The 17,160-nt window shown below is 27.3% G+C and overlaps 2 protein-coding genes across 2 annotated transcripts; both read right to left on the reverse strand.

Moving 5' to 3' along the window:
- Window positions 1–3,276: 3,276 nt before the first annotated feature.
- LOC132953520 (52 kDa repressor of the inhibitor of the protein kinase-like) lies at window positions 3,277–3,911 on the reverse strand. The gene has a single exon (XM_061025907.1). It carries the CDS (start codon window positions 3,806–3,808, stop codon window positions 3,326–3,328), a length of 483 nt encoding a protein of 160 aa, XP_060881890.1. The 5' UTR covers window positions 3,809–3,911; the 3' UTR covers window positions 3,277–3,325.
- A 3,308-nt stretch (window positions 3,912–7,219) lies between these two features.
- On the reverse strand, window positions 7,220–10,442 carry LOC132953521 (zinc finger MYM-type protein 1-like). Its single transcript, XM_061025908.1, has 3 exons — window positions 9,814–10,442; window positions 7,619–9,697; window positions 7,220–7,426 (listed from the first exon to the last, which is right to left on the reverse strand). Exons 2-3 carry the CDS (start codon window positions 9,668–9,670, stop codon window positions 7,220–7,222), a joined length of 2,259 nt encoding a protein of 752 aa, XP_060881891.1. The 5' UTR covers window positions 9,671–9,697; window positions 9,814–10,442.
- Between the last annotated feature and the right edge of the window lie 6,718 nt (window positions 10,443–17,160).

Below are 17,160 nucleotides of genomic sequence, written 5' to 3' on the forward strand. Positions count from 1 at the left end.
TTATTACTATCAAACGTACACCTAAATAATATACCTATACATATAGTGGTCGATGAAAGAAGAAATAAGAAATAATTATTTACGTCGGTTTGAAAAATGATCTCGTTTGAAAAAATGTTATATATATTAATAGTTGTTAAATAATTAATATATAATATGTATATAGTATGGTGCATATTATTATAACATAATATTGGATATTACTATATTTTCATCATACTATAATACATTCATATGGACATAATCGTATATGGCTGCAGGTTCCTGCTGATAACATGGTAATTATATATATTATTTCATAATTTCATTATTATAATTACTTATTTATATATATTATTATGTAGGTATAGTGTTTCAACTTTTGAAGCCCGAGATTATTTTATGCATTTATAGACTGCAGTTATCCTATGATATCTGCAACCTGTTTATGATAATGTGTAAAGTTCATACCTGTTATTTGATTAATAAAAAAAAAACGGTAAATCTGTGCACCTGAAAAAAAATTGTAAACATGCATGCAGTGTTAAATGTATACACAGTATAATATATAGTGTATACACGTTATACCTACTTACCTATATTTATACGTTTACTTACTTCCTGTACAAAATACGAAAGGTTTCAAGTTTATATCTTTCAGAGCAAGTAAACTAAATTTAAAAATACCTACGTTGTTATTTTTTTATTAGGAATCGCAATAATATGTTATAATATGTTATTCTTAGATATAGGACGTGAGACTAAAAATATTTACCAAAAATAACGATAAAAAAAAAATAATTAATTGGTACTTTAATGACCCAAAAACTATTAAAATTGACCTAAACATTTTGCAAAATTGTTAAAACTATGTACGTCAATGGTATAATCATCGACCTATCCGTCAATGTCAATATAATCTTATATATCGGGATTATACGATACAGTATATTAGAAATAAAAAAGTACAATAACCGTGAATAATTTATATAGTCGTGTAAACTTCAGTAAAACTATGACGTGTAATACGACACTTATCGAACACTTGCGCACAATAAATTTAATCACAACAAAAACCCTCCACTTATAATATACTAAAAAAAAATATTCTTAAAACACTACCATTTTCTTTGAAATTTAAAATTTAAGGATAGTGACCTATAGGAAAAAAATTTCAAAAAAAATTGTGTTAAGAAAAACATTAAATTCATTTATTACTAAAAATTTTGAATACAATTTATATATAAATTCTAAACTAAGATGCATGACAATTTTTTTTAGCAAAGATAACATTGACAATTGCATATAGGGTTAATATAAAAAGGCGGAAAATACAAAAGTCACTAACATCTCATCAGTCATCTAATTAGATGATTATTGATGATTAGATGATAATTAATTACAGTCCAAATAATTTTTTTGTTATAATATTTTATAACCCTACAAAATATACGCATATAATATATGATATATTCTGTATAGTATATAATAATTAATAAATAATATAGTAACTATACTCGGTATATAACTGAAATATAGATAATTCAAGAATAAGTCCAAAGATATTAAGGTCTAATTAACTTAGAATAATGCGTTTCAATGTTTGTATAGTTGGTTTGAACTTAATTTCCTCAAAGCGTATTATATTTTTTTCGAACTGTCATTGACATGTAATTTATTTTCTATTTACAACAATGACCTAAAATGTTTATAGGTATAAGTGAATTTCAACCGTAATAATACCGCAGACGGCAGAAGAAATAAACTATAATTATAATTATATTCATCATTTTAGTACTCTATACGTATTTCTATATACGGACTCTACCATAATACTTACAGATAAATAGCCACCTAAATAGAAACTGTGCATATCTTTTTCGTTTTAAGCCTTAAGTAAACAAAAAAACACGATGGAATATTATCATGATAGATATTGTGTAATGTGTATGAAATAATACTATGAAAGGCTAATAATTGTATAATACTTTTGCAGAAAGAGTAAAATATAAAATATTTTTTCGAGTTATTTCGAATTTCGAAGAATTTCGATGGAATCAGATTCAAATTGTGAAAATTCGTTATACAACAACTAGGTCAAAAGACAGTATATGAATAGATATTTATTAATTATTATAGTATTTTATGTATATTGTATTTTGAATCAAAACTATAGCCCAAAGCTCATATAATACAATACCTACCTACATTCATACTAAAAAATATTGTATGTATTTTGGTTTTGCATCCATTATCACTGATTTAATTTATTTTGAGACATTCCAAAACAATTAAATTCATAAAACATTACCTATACATCAATACACGATAATACGTATATTATTCAACTTTTAAGCAAACGTATGTTTAATACTTTATAATAACATATAAAATGTTAATGTTAATGGATTTTCCAAACGAAAAAAAAACATAAAAATCACCGTTTTACATACAGTATAAAATTAACAAAACTTAAATTGTATATGTATCGTACCTATACAATTGGAAACGAATATAAAATGTCTGGGAAAAATAAAATATACATCTCTTTAATAATATATAGGTGATAATAATATGTAGGTGAATTTTAGAGGACCATTTATAAAACCATTTGACACTAATACAACTGCGCTCCTTCTGCGTAGGTATACTATACATAATATTATATATTAAGGTAGGTATTGTATATACATATATAGTAACCGGCACTGAGAATAGCTGGACTACAGCTGGACTGCAGGCACGTTAATGTCGTCCGGGCGGCGGAATTAAGTGTATACAATTATACATAAACAAAATCACAACAGCGATTATACATAATATTATATACATATATTGTATAGTAATAATATATAATAATAATAATAATAATAATAAATACTATTATATTATACTTCTGGGTCATCACTTTAGGTTGCGAGGCGACACACACACGCGCGCTAATTATTATCGTACATACGATTACCGGTTGTGGTTGGGTGAGAGGAAGGAATGGAATGTGTGTTACAGGCGCTTGTTTGAAGACACATACGCACACAGGTGGGTCAGCTTCGTAACGGTAATACGGAATGATCGCATGCCACAACACCATCATATCTAGGTTGATATAGTATAATATATAATACAAAAAATATATATATATATTATATAAATAAAAAAAATCCACTGCTATAAAAAGGCGGCGTATAATATTATAATGTAAGCATCGCATATCCCGAACACCAGTGCCGTACCCAGGATTTGTTTTCGGGGGGGGCTTTAACATACTTAACTTTATAGGAAAAAATTTAAAACATATAATATATACACATAGTTTTTAATGTATTATGCATTCATTATTAAATTGTCACAATTTAAAATCTAAACGCCTTTCCTTTTTAGACGCAAACATATTTAAAATAGCATCTGTGTCAATTTGTATGTCTCTGTGGATATTCATAAGAGCTAATCCGTTTAATCTTGCCTCACCGGTAGAGTTTCTTAAATAGGTCTTGATTCTTTTTAAAGAAGAAAAACTTCTTTCAACCGATGCCGTTGATACAGGCAAAATAGCAAGAAGTTTTAATAAAATATTTATATGTGGGAATAAATCTTCGGGGCATTTTGATAATGTGTCTAATGCATTTTTTGGTAAATTATTTTCTTCATTAGACCATTTTTGCTTCCAAAATTCAAATTCATTTTTTAATAAGTCCATGTGAATGTTTTGGTTATTAGATCTTAAATCTTCTTCATAAAAATCAATAGCTGGCTGTATATCACTAAATGATAAATTACCAATTTTGCTTGGTAATAAAGAAGATAAAGAAATAAAAATATTAGAGTTCATTTTAAAACGTTCATTAAATGATGCTAAAATATCATCTAAATATGGATAATATAATGATTGTCTGTAGTAAGAGACATGGTCATTATTGAGTATGGCATAATTTTCTCGATGTTTTTGAGTATTACAAAGCACAAATAATATATTTGATAATAACAGTATTAAACAAACTTTTTTACAATACCTGAATTATTATTAATTTATTATTTAATAATAATTTTAGGTTTTCACATGTTTTTAACTAGGTAACTTACATAACATGATTTTAACATATTATGTACTGACTGTTGGTATTAAAAAACAAATTCAACATAAAAATTTATATTATAGGTAGATACATAATACAATTCATGAGTTTATAAATATATGTATGAATTTAATATTAAATATACTGTATTACTGTATATTTAAGTACCTAACTCACCTGTTCATTGATGCAAATATTTGCAGAAGTAGTTACATTTGAACTAAAGTATGAATACAATGTTTTGGTTTTTTTTCTCTTAGGTTCATTTTCGTTTTCATTCATTTTATAAACTAATAAAACTGACACACTTCACTAAATATAATATAAAGTAAAAACTAAAAAGCAAAAAGCCACAAATTGATGTTGATAATTAATGATAGTAGGTATATTGGAGTATTGCATTATTTTATGATGGTATCACCACGTATCACCACAGATTATATTATAAAACAATTTGTGATATCACGAATAAGATTATTGTTATCAATATATTATCATGGGGCGCGTATAGCGCGGTAACGCGAGCGGAGTGAGTAAGACGTGGTGATAAGACTACCGCGTCACCACAACCATAATATACTAAAAGGTCGTCAACATTATTACTATGACATGAACGATAATATGATATTGTTCTGTGATATGAACCCATTACGCATAACGCATTACTAAAAAAATATTTCTGAGATTTCGGGGGGGGCTTAAGCCCAAAAGCCCACCCCCTGGATACGGCACTGCCGAACACGGAGGATTAAAATATGTCTATATTATTATGACGGTCGACGCATTCAAAATTAAAATATTTAATAGTCAGGTAATAATAATAACGTACCTATAGTCTACAGATCAGATGTTTAAAAATTTTGTTTAGAAACGCCAATCGATTTACGTATAATTTGTATTAATTATTATTAAGATGATTCGTCGTGCTCTTACTATACGCATTTATTAGATATATTATACAGGATGATTCACCAAGTATGCTCACCCCCTATTTTTCTTCAATAATGCAGTTACTCAAAATCGGATTTTTGGATTTTTGGAATTTTTAAATATACTTTAAGACCATATTTTCAAATTCTTGATATTTGTTGTACTACCTACGGATATACTAACTTCAGTTTTCCACTGTAAATTATACAGTGGTTATTTTTTCTGAAAATGTTGACGTATCTGAATGAAAATCCGGACGAGTAGTTTTTGATTTATTTAACTTTGTGTTCTAAGGATAAAATGTCACAATGATTAAAGGGTGGTATGAAAATGTTAGTCATTAATATTAATAATTTGTAAAAATGGCCCATTTATGGCCAAATATAATAAATACTAGATCCAATATTAAGTCCATTTTATATATTTTATTTAAGTCATTTTACATTGTATTGATTACTGTACATTAATTACAACTAAAAACGATGTTGTTCCTAATACATTTTGTGTAATGAATGAAATGTTTTGCCCCCCCCCCCCCCCCCCCCCCCAAGAAAAGGCGGCAGTCCACAGCTGAGCTTCACTTGATAGCAATGTAAATTATATAGGAGTACCTTATCTAGTTAGTATATAGAAATCTGTGTTTAAATCACATCAAGTGACTTTAGAAATATACAAATATCTTATACAAATAAAATACCTATATATTCAGGTTTGTGGTGTCAGAATAATTATGATGTTCCTACACCCACAACGGGCCAGACAAGTATTAATGTATTATGTATATATATATGTATATTAAAGCAATAGAGCATAACAAAAATACATTACTGTAGCATAAACAAATTATTTAAATTAATATTACCTACCTGCTACTACTGTAAACCCACCTTACGCATTAGTATAGAAAAATCTAACTGTATTAATTGCAATGTACACAGGGAGGTTAAGTTTTATAAAGAATGCAGATGATTATACTATATATTATATTCACATGATATGCAGTACATATATATATTATATACACTATACCTACAGCTATATATTTTATACTCAAGGTTTCAATAGATACCTAAAATGTTACAAGGTCTATGCCAATATTATGCTTTGGTAATTTTGCAGGACTGAAATATTTTGCAAAGAAATGTATTTACTCGTAACTTTAAAATAAAAACTAATTTATAACTACCTATACAGAGTGTGGCAAAAACTTAAATGGTACAAAATATATCAATGGTCTAACCAAGACTAGTATTATTATTTGATGCATGAAAATTCTTTCATAACGTTGTCGACTTGTAGTACCGGATGTTTTGATAGATTGCTATTGACCAATTGGCAAATCCAGTTATATAAGACATAGGTACCTTAATCATTCTAAGTTGATCATCCGTCAATCACACGACTTTTGAACAATGACTTCGGAATATTTATAATAACGTTGACTCACACTCCTTCTGGAATATGAAAGTATAATAATATTATAGTAAACGCGTATAATGTATATCTCTGTTATACATTGAGAGGATTGAAAATTGGAATTTCACATATAGGTGAAATATACGTCATGTACAAATTGATTGTATACCCTGGCCTGTTATTTGTGTTTTCGAAAGTATTACGTCTTTAGTACATATAATGGTATAATGTTATAATACATATTTTACATATTTTATGGTAATTTTGGGTTTAATGATTTCGTAGTTATATATATGAACAGACCCGGATTAACACTATCGTAGGCCCTAGGCACAGTTCTTTATTACCCATCATGTGCTAATATACGGTTCTGTAGTGTTCAGTATTTAAATGATTAAGAAACCTAATTTTTGGGAGAGGTAGTGTTTTTCGCAGTGTTTTAAGTCTTTAAAATCAAAAATATTTACAACCTGAAAATCAATTATTAACTTTATAATCATAACTTTATCTAATGACAATTTTAACACATCTAAAAATACATTTTACATTACTCAAAATATATTATTTAAAATTAAACTGCAGGAACCATACAAAACAACTTATTTTATACCATTTTTCATTTTGTTCTTTGTATTTAAATATAAAACAAGATAATTTATTGTAACAATTTAAAAATAACAGTATTATGTAGAATATGTCTTAATATAAATTTATTGTTACAAATGTTTTTTACGATATTTTTTGTTTGCAAATGATTCTATAACTTTTTCGGTATCGATGTCTTGGAGTAATTCGTGTTCAATTGCAAGTACCGATAATGATCATAATTTATCTTGTCCAATAGTTGACCGCTGCCAGTTCTTAACCCTCTTTAAAATTGAAAATGATCTTTCACCTTCGCACGAAGTCCCAAAAATTGATAAATATATCCTAAAAGCAATGTTTACATTTGGAAAACTTGTTACCATTTTGGTATTTATTTGTTTAATTAGCATTTCATTAACAGACATCCCAGTTTCTCGAAAGCTCTTAAAAATCAAAAACTCATTAACAAATGAAGATTCTAAATCGGTTTTATAGGCTTCAACTAAATTATTTGCCTTTATTTTTATTTCTTCATCTTTTAAACTCTCGTTAGTTAAAAAATTAAATCTTTCGTCTAATTTTAAATAAGCTTTTTTTCGTTTTTCCATTTCAACAATCAATTTATCAATTATTACATAAAATGTTTGAGTTTTGAATTTATCTCTAGCACTCATTTGATCAACAGCATCAATTGCATTGCCATCATTTATCGAGACTTTATGTTTACGTTTTCTAGATTCCATTTCAGAATAATCAGACAAACCAGAAACTCTTTTTTTTGCTTTTTCTTCAAATAAATCAAATTCTTCGGCGCTTCTCATTTTTTTAAAACATAATATAAGACTGTTATAGAGGTTAACGACAGTACATATCTCAATACCGGGTGTTTGTAACGATTTGTTTACAATATTAATTTGTTGTAAAATGTCATTCCAAATATTAGACATTAGAACAGTTTCAAGACGATTGAGTTTTTTAACAAGTGACTTAGCTTCATTAACAGCATTAGGAGGTTGTCTTTCTGATAATGAAATATCAATCAAAGCCTGACGGATTTCTTCATAATTAAGTGATAATGCCTTCGTTGCATCACTACGCGCGGACCATCTTGTTTCAGACAGACTTTTAACTACAAAAACAGACTCCTTCATATTTTTTAACATTATAGACCATCTTTGAGGTGATGCTGCCAAAAACGTATAAATTGACTGAACCACACTAAAAAATTTAATGGCTTCAGTACAACATTCAACAGTAACAGATCCTACCAAGTTTAAACTATGTGCAGCACAGGGAACCCACTCGGCCAATTTATTTACTTCACGAAAAAGAGCTTGAACTCCTGAGTATATTCCACTCATATTACTCGCATTGTCGTAAGACTGAGAACGGCAATTTGATATGTCAATATTGTTATCGTTAAGCAATTTAGTCAATACATTAAAAAGATATTTACCATCATGCTGTTCAATAGGAACAAAGCCAAGAAATCTCTCTACGACTTTTCCTTGACCAATGGTGGTGTAACGAATAATGATCGTTAACTGATCGATGTGCGCTATGTCGGGCGTCGAATCAATACTAATACCGAAATATATTGATTCTTTTATTTCAGAAACAATTTTTAAATTTAGAGTAGTAGCAAGAATGTCTATAAATTCGTTGCAAATCGTAGATGACATATATGATATATTTCCTTTGCCAGGATTTCCGAACTTTTTTATATGCTCTTCAAGAAAAGGATCAAAATTAGAAAGAAGTTCAAGGCAACCTAAATAGTTACCATTTTTTGGACAGCCAAATACTTCCGAATCTCCTCTAAAAGCTAATCCTCTAGACGATAAGAACTTAATTACTGCTATAACTCGTCTTAAAACTTGAATCCAATACATTTTTTCTTTATTATACTGATTTATTAATTCCACATCTATTTTTTTACATTTTTGAAGGTCTACCATTTTTTTTATCGAGTTAAAATGGTCATTAGATTGTTCGTGAGTTTCCATTCTAACATTAATATTTTTCCAATCATCAAAACCACTTTCGAATTGATGCACAAGTGTTAATTTATCACTACTTTGCAAATGACGAAAAATTTTACACACATAGCAATACACTGATCCAGTGGATGGCGAATATATCAGCCAGTCTCGATTTACACACTCACCATTTCCTAATGCTCGTGAAAAATATTCCTTTCTGAAATATCTCATTTTTTTACCAAATTGTCTAGCAGATACAGTTAAATCTGCATCCACATTTTGAATAGGAATATTTTCAGAAAAATAAGAAATCAGATCAGCGTTAATTTCCCAATGTGCAGGATCGTTACTAAATTTTAAATTACTAAGGTCGGTCAGATTGGATTTAACTTTATCTGGTATAGATTCAGTTATAACACTTGTAGTTTCGTTTAAGGGAGTTGTCAAATTTGGTTCAGTTTTCTTAGGAGATGAACCTAATAAATTACCTTCAATTTTAGATTCATCTGTCATAATATTTATTAGTTGATTTTTATTTGAAATCTCAATTTGGTTTGTACTTGTACCTGCATTAGAACGATTTTGTGTTATTATGAATTTGCTCATGGACCCCATTTGTTGACTGATGTATAAATCTCGTTTTTCTTTCTTTTTTCTTTTAGTAGAACCACTTTCGTGCATCCTTTTGTACCCATCACCAGACATTTCAATATTACTTCTACTAGTTCTACTCTAATAATGTATACATAAACATTTATAAGAGTATATCAGTATATGATATAATTTTAAATACGATGTTATTTTAATATATTATCTAACGTAAGATATAGATTAAAATTTTAAAGTACCTGTTCAGAGATTGTTCCGTTTAAAGTTCACTATACTGGATTTACAATTGACAATAAACGATATTAATGAATAATGATATTATAATTTATAGTACGGAACTGCGGACTGCTACGAACAAATAACAATATTGACAAGGATTACTTAAGAATAATTAAATGTTGTCTTATCGTTTCGATACGGCGAATGGCGATACCGACCGAACAAGTCCCGCATATAATGTCCACGCGTGTGTGTGTGTGTGTGGGTGAGTCCGCGGTCGATAAATATTATTTATATTACGTAAATGATATTATTTTTGTATTATTTCCAAAAATATTCTAAACAGAAATCGTCGTTTCATTCATCATACACAGTCGTTTTCCCGTATACCGTATGCATTTTATCGGTTTATGGTTTATCCAATCTGATTTCATTAAGTGATTATTACGAATTATGATAACGAACATTAAATATAAATATACGAGAAATATTATAAAAAATATTTTATTTGTTGTGCTAACATCTACAAATAGTTAATTAACTTTAAAAAAAAATATTACAGAAAAATCGTAACCAAAAATTTCATTTTCGTAGGCCCTAAAATGTTCGTAGGCCCTAGGCACAGTGCCTATAGTGCCTATTGGGTAATACGGCCCTGTATATGAATCACACTTTGTTTCACCTACAGTGATAGTGTCAATAAAATAGATAATGTTAAAAGCATTATAATAAAAAAATTATTATATATATGCCATAATATGCTTATTATGTTCTTACAAGTCACACATTTATATATCGTTAGGTAAACACACGAATTAATGAATAATTATACTTTTTAATCTATGTATAGGTAAGGAAACACCTATAAAATAATTTTTTTTCCGAATTTTCAAAATACTTTATTTGTATAAATTCCATTTTTTAAATGTAGCATGGGTGCACAATGCACATGGATAATTACGACGTAAGAAAGCTAAACTCGCGCCGTACGGGTTTGTACAGGTTTCCCACATAGGTATTTCTGATTTGTCATAAAAAAATAAAAATAAAAAAAGTTAACCATTCATTATTATTATTATTATTATCCATCTACACCGGTCTATACTGAAGAAAGTCATTATGATCGCTTTCCCTAGTTCCACGAAACAAAATATAGTGGGTATGCACCAGCCTAGGAACCGGCCATCGGCTAATAAAATATTCGTCATCTTCAAAAGAAAATTATTATATTATTAATAATAATGATTAATACAGTTTATGTCTATGTGGTAACTATAGTAAGTAACTATAATATACTGACAATACGTTACTATATAATATGGTAATTTTGATTTCAGATAACCCGCCTATTATAGTACCTACTAAATATTTCTTAATAAAATACCTAACATAGGTATGTTACAGTACACCTAAATGTTATAATATTATGTAATATGAAAATATAAATACATTTAAATGTATTGTGGATAAGTTAAAAGCTTAGAATAATACAATATATAACTAACTATTATTGTGTAGTTATATTATATATATATTTTTGTATTTAAATTAATATCAAACAATATATTGCTATAGACCTCACTGAGTTTAAACTCTTGTGGAGGCCTGGTATCTTATTATTATTATTATACATTTAACATATTATATATATATAACATTATACATTTTTAAACATGTTTTTTTTCTTCTTATCATCAATTAAAATATACAATAAACAATTCAAATTATAAAATAAAACAGCAAAAAAAAAAAAAAAACAAATTGAATAAAAATATAAATGTACAATGTAAATTTTTTAATCATGATTTTTAATTATGTTGCTACGTATTCATGAAGAAACCAATGGGTTATGTATTTTTAAATATTGGAAGGGGTATAGTAGCCACTTCTTTGGGCGTTAAATTATGTAGGTATCTGTGTGACTGTGTCCCAGTGAAATCATAAATTTTACGACATTCCGTTTTTTTAGGAAGTTTAGGTGAATAGTTATTTGCTGCATATCTAGTGTTAACATTGTGATTTAAAGGATATAACAGACTATGTTTTTTTAGGTGAATGGTACAAGTTTTTATATAAAGATTATTTATATTAAGCACATTGAATTCTTCATAATTCATATAATTTTTTTGTTGGATAACTCCACTTTTTTTACAAGCAACTCTAATAATGGTATTTTGGAATATTTGAAGCTGTAATAGCACATTATCATAGGCACTACCCCTTCATATACAATTATTGTATGAAATAGGAGTAGAAACGTATTAAAATATTTCATAAAACTTAATTTCCTGATTAAAACGAATTGCATTTAAGATTCATAGCAAGAAATACGTACCTACAACGAAGTTTTTTTCCGTTTAGAGGGTGCAGTTAAAATGCTTTCATAGTTCGTTGAAGCATCGCACATGTCTTTATTAAACAGATTATATAAATGTTTTTTATAATATGTGCTTATTATAAGTACATCGTCAAGAAATTGAAACTTAAGACTAATAAAATTACAAATTAAAATAAAATGTTATAACTTAAATTGTTGGAAAGTTTATCGTACCTATTGTTGTGAAGTATTGACAAAAAAGTAAAAACAAATATAAATGTATTTTGAATGTATATTATTTAAGTTTAAATACAATTTTGATTTTATAGACAAGTATCTAATCTATTCTTGAGATTTAAATTGAATAATATATTTAAGCACCTGAATTTTTCTAGCTGGGTTAATGATACCGGATGATTATAATTTATTATATTTCCTGAAAATTAGTATGTAACAGTATAATTGTGTAGGTACATACAATTTACGACTACATAATTGCTCCATTCTGAATTTCTGAATCATCTTTAATATGCTATAATAATCGCTTTCGATTTGAATGAATCATGTATGCCTTCCATATAATAAGTATTAAGTTCCGTCTCAATATAAAGCCCACCCAACAAAGTGATTTGTATAATATTTGGTAACCATCATATCATATCCGCTATCGCCTCTTTTCCAAAATATGCAGATCAGTGCAAACATTTATGATTCATGGCTGCAGTTTATATTACACAATACAAAATATTATCTGCTTATATTAAAATATATATTTATTATTTTATTTACATACCTAAATACCTAATATATTAATGTTTGATCAAATTAAAACTTTTAATGATATATAGATATATATATATATACACTTATATACAGACAGTATATTATGTACTGCATGGTGATAATTTTATATAACATGAATCAGTCGATAACAATTGAAATATTTCCCAAAATTGACGACCTATCTCATGATCTTTCAACTTTTGACTGTCAAAACGAAACACAACATTTTTAAATTTTTAATCACAATATATTTTATATTGTTACGTACTTACGTACCTATGTACATATTTTTGTACAGTTTACTTTTTGACAAACTTCTGTTTCTCTATTTTCCATTTTTTAAATTATTTAAATGTTTAACGTTTATGATACAATGGACTAGCTGTTTCGCTAAAATAATTATTCTGTTTAAATGTATATAGCAGCCTTGAATGTTGTTATTTATTTTGGTTTTACTGGTGACTTTGAAATGTTACACTAAATTATTCAAGTCATCCGGAAAGTAGGTAATGTAGACGATTAACTGAAAAATGAAATTAAACATACCATTTTTAATTAACTTAGTATTAATTTAAAACTCAAAACTATCCACAAAAATCGGGTCCACGCGACTACGGTTCCCATCATTATTTGACTCGCTACGTTCACCTGGGCTCGGTATAGCGATGATGATCCCGGATGTGTTTATTATTTTTAATTTAAATATTAAGAACAATTTTGTGGGATACTCTACTATATATAAGTCTCTGATGCTTACGCATAATATTTGGCTTATACGCTCGTAATTTACTATAACCTTATTGATAAACACTATGATAAAATATACCTCCCATTACTATTAGGTATATACTATGTGCACATAACACTTGTTTATAGTGTATACGATAGTTATTTATCCGTTATCGTCAATTGATATATTGTTTAAAGTGACGGAAATTTTACACGAAAACGGGACTTGATAAATCGTCTGAAGATTATATTATTATTATATTTTTTATAGGTACTACTTATTACTACGCATTTGGTATAATGGTTCTCTTTCAAGACTTGTGAAATTGCAGTGTTTCTGTCTTGTCCATACCGTAACGCTATGGTGTTTAATACGACTAACACAATTATATTTCGCATTAATTATAGGTATATCGTACGTAAAGGAAAAAAAAAACAATATTTTTACGTGCGAAGTTAATTTTGAAATTATCTTTAAAAATATGATCTCTCCATATATTATGTATCGGACAGTTTCAAATTATACATTATTATACTTATCCAAAATGTAATTTAATTTAATTTTTAGAAAATGTGTTCCAAGTTGTATCGTAGTTATTATTGTTTAAATGAAATGTGTTGATTGCATAACTTGATTAACTTAATGTTTATTTTGTCAAATTATTCAAATTATTTATTAATTATGTGAGCATATACAATGGAATTTATGTTTACTATTATGAAACAAATATACTACCCATATGTTACGCTTTTACTTGCAGTCATTGTTTTCAAATATTTTTTAATAATTTACAGTAAAAAGAGAAACTATTTTAGTTTGTAACATTTGTTACATACATAACACTAAGTCTTACACATTTTAGTTGAGTTTGGAGTCATGAGGAAGTTGACAGGGAAAATATCTTATGTGTTTGATGTTTGTTATTCGTGTATTACCTACGCTAATTTTCCACCGATTGACTTTGGCGATGGTGTTTCATCATACGTGGGACATCCTGCCATAGGTACCTCACTAGTACCTAACGAAACAAAAACAATTGTATGAAAAATCTAATGGCGATTATGCAAATGTTATATAATAATATGTATAATATTATTGTATAAATAATTATTATGATTTCGCGAAATGATTGTTATTTTATTTTTAAAACGATCTAATTTACCGGTATATAATAATAGGCATATGCACTATGAAAACTATATCCACCTACTTATATATAAATATAACGCATGTGTGCCTAGCTATAATAGTAATGTAAATATAATACAATAATAATATATACCAATATGGTAATTTGGTATAAATTGTCCATAGCCCATCATAGTCTACCTAAAATATGCGTTTTGAATTCATACATTTATTCGCATATTACTACATTTAGTTTAATAGGTAGTTATAACTTATAACTTAAAATAAAATAATTAATAAGTGTAGTTAGTAATGTTGACAGTCAGACAGGTACTATATACCTACCTATTAAAAAGTGGCTTCATACGATTTTCAATAATGATTGAGTTAGATATTTATTTCATTTTATTCGTGATGATCTCATCTTGAAATTTATCCACTTTCAAATCTTTAATTTACAATTATTTATTCAGTTCATTGTATCTATTGTTATTGTTTACCGGGTATTGCTGCAATGCCACTTACTGCATTTTAACGCTTTTAATTGTTAGGTACATTAAATAAGCGTGTTATAGCCAGATTTAGATGAATATTAAAATGCATGAAAAAATATCGCGTCCTCAATACTATTCCAGTTATTTTTCTATATTACAGAAATAAAATTTAAAACGTATAACTTGACTATATTAGTTACGGTATTCCACGACCACAACTGTACCTATACATATAATGACTTGATTCATAAAATATAATAGTATGTAGGTAAAAAATGTTAGTACCTTGTACTCACCTAATACCTACCTATACATTTTAAAAACGCTATTCAGCTGTTGCAATAAAATTACGAAGAATACATGATCTGTAACAATTTTTATGAAAAACATTACTTTAATAATTATAAAAATGAAAACAATTATATAGGTAAAAAAAACTGTGACTAAATAAATGATTTAGTATATACAGTTATTACTTATATACTTATTAAGAAAAAAAATTATTTTAATAAAATATGTAGACTTCTTGGCAATTTATTAAGTTATTAAATCATTTTATTTTTGTTTAATAATAAACAAGAACTGTAATAGGTATATATAATTTTAAAATGTGTTATACTTGTTTACTTATTTGTTAAAAATACTTATTCATTATTTATTTTATAAATTATATAAGTATATATACACAGCGTGAATCACCAAGCGTGCTCATCTTTATTTTTTCCGTTAATAATGAATTTATTCAAATTCTGATTTTTAGAATTTTTAAATATACTCAAGGATCACATTTTCAAATTCATGAATCTATTTGTAAGTACTACTTAAGGAGTGTCTTGACTTCTATTTCTAAAATGAGTACACTCCCTTTTATTACTGTAAATTATTTAGTGGATAATTTTTTTGAAAATTATGTTATAGTCACTACCTACTACCTATATATTATATAATATGTCATATTATGTGATAATACTTGAATATAAAGCTAGATAAAGCTGCACAAACAATCCTCCCTGCCTTTCGTATCCAAGGATGTAACAATGTACACTATTTTACAAAGTTTTTTTCTAAACGTAGCCTATAGACTAGAAACTACCGAAATCTACTCATAAATGCATTAGGTAGGTACATATTCAGTTTACCCTTTCACTACCCAGGGACGATCTCAAAAAAAAAAAAAATCATAGGGGGTGTATTCTTCAAAATTGCCGACTAGAATTCGAAATTCAAAATTTTTGTTAACTATTAAGTTATTTTTAGTTACAGTATGCTATACATTTATAATTTCTTTATTAACTATAACTTTCAATGTATGTTTAAATTAAATTTGAAGTTGAAACTTAGAAATATCTAACTTATTAGTTTTAATTTATACAAGAATGAAATAACATCAACAAACATAATATGAAATAGGTAATAATTATAATTCATCACTTATTATTATTGTTTCCGTATAATTATCTACATTATAGGAATCGTCCTCTTCTATCATAACCTATATAAATATAAAATAATCTCAATAATTGTATTTGCATAAAATATAGGTAGATACCTAATTATTTACCAATGGTTTTAATCTAATTATTAAAAAATTTCATTCAATTTAATAAAAATATTAGTTTTTGAGTGAAACGAGATATGTATAATATTTTTAAAATCTATATTTTTATATCTATATTAATTAATCTTTATTTCGTATATTGTAAAAGTAATGAACCATATTATGTAGATATAAGATATTTTAAGCCTTGAAGTAAACAGGGTAGGTTTTAAATGAAAAATTACAATTTACAACTCGTGGTACTTTCTAAGCCTTGTACCGGAAAATAACTTTCGAAGTAAGCACAGTTATTAAAATACCGAATAAGATGTACAACAGACTGCTGTCAACTACAGTTGTGCGGACATCAAACACACA

Source organism: Metopolophium dirhodum, unplaced genomic scaffold (assembly GCF_019925205.1).
Source record: "Metopolophium dirhodum isolate CAU unplaced genomic scaffold, ASM1992520v1 scaffold6, whole genome shotgun sequence".
In the NCBI taxonomy this organism is placed as follows: Eukaryota; Metazoa; Arthropoda; class Insecta; order Hemiptera; family Aphididae; genus Metopolophium; species Metopolophium dirhodum.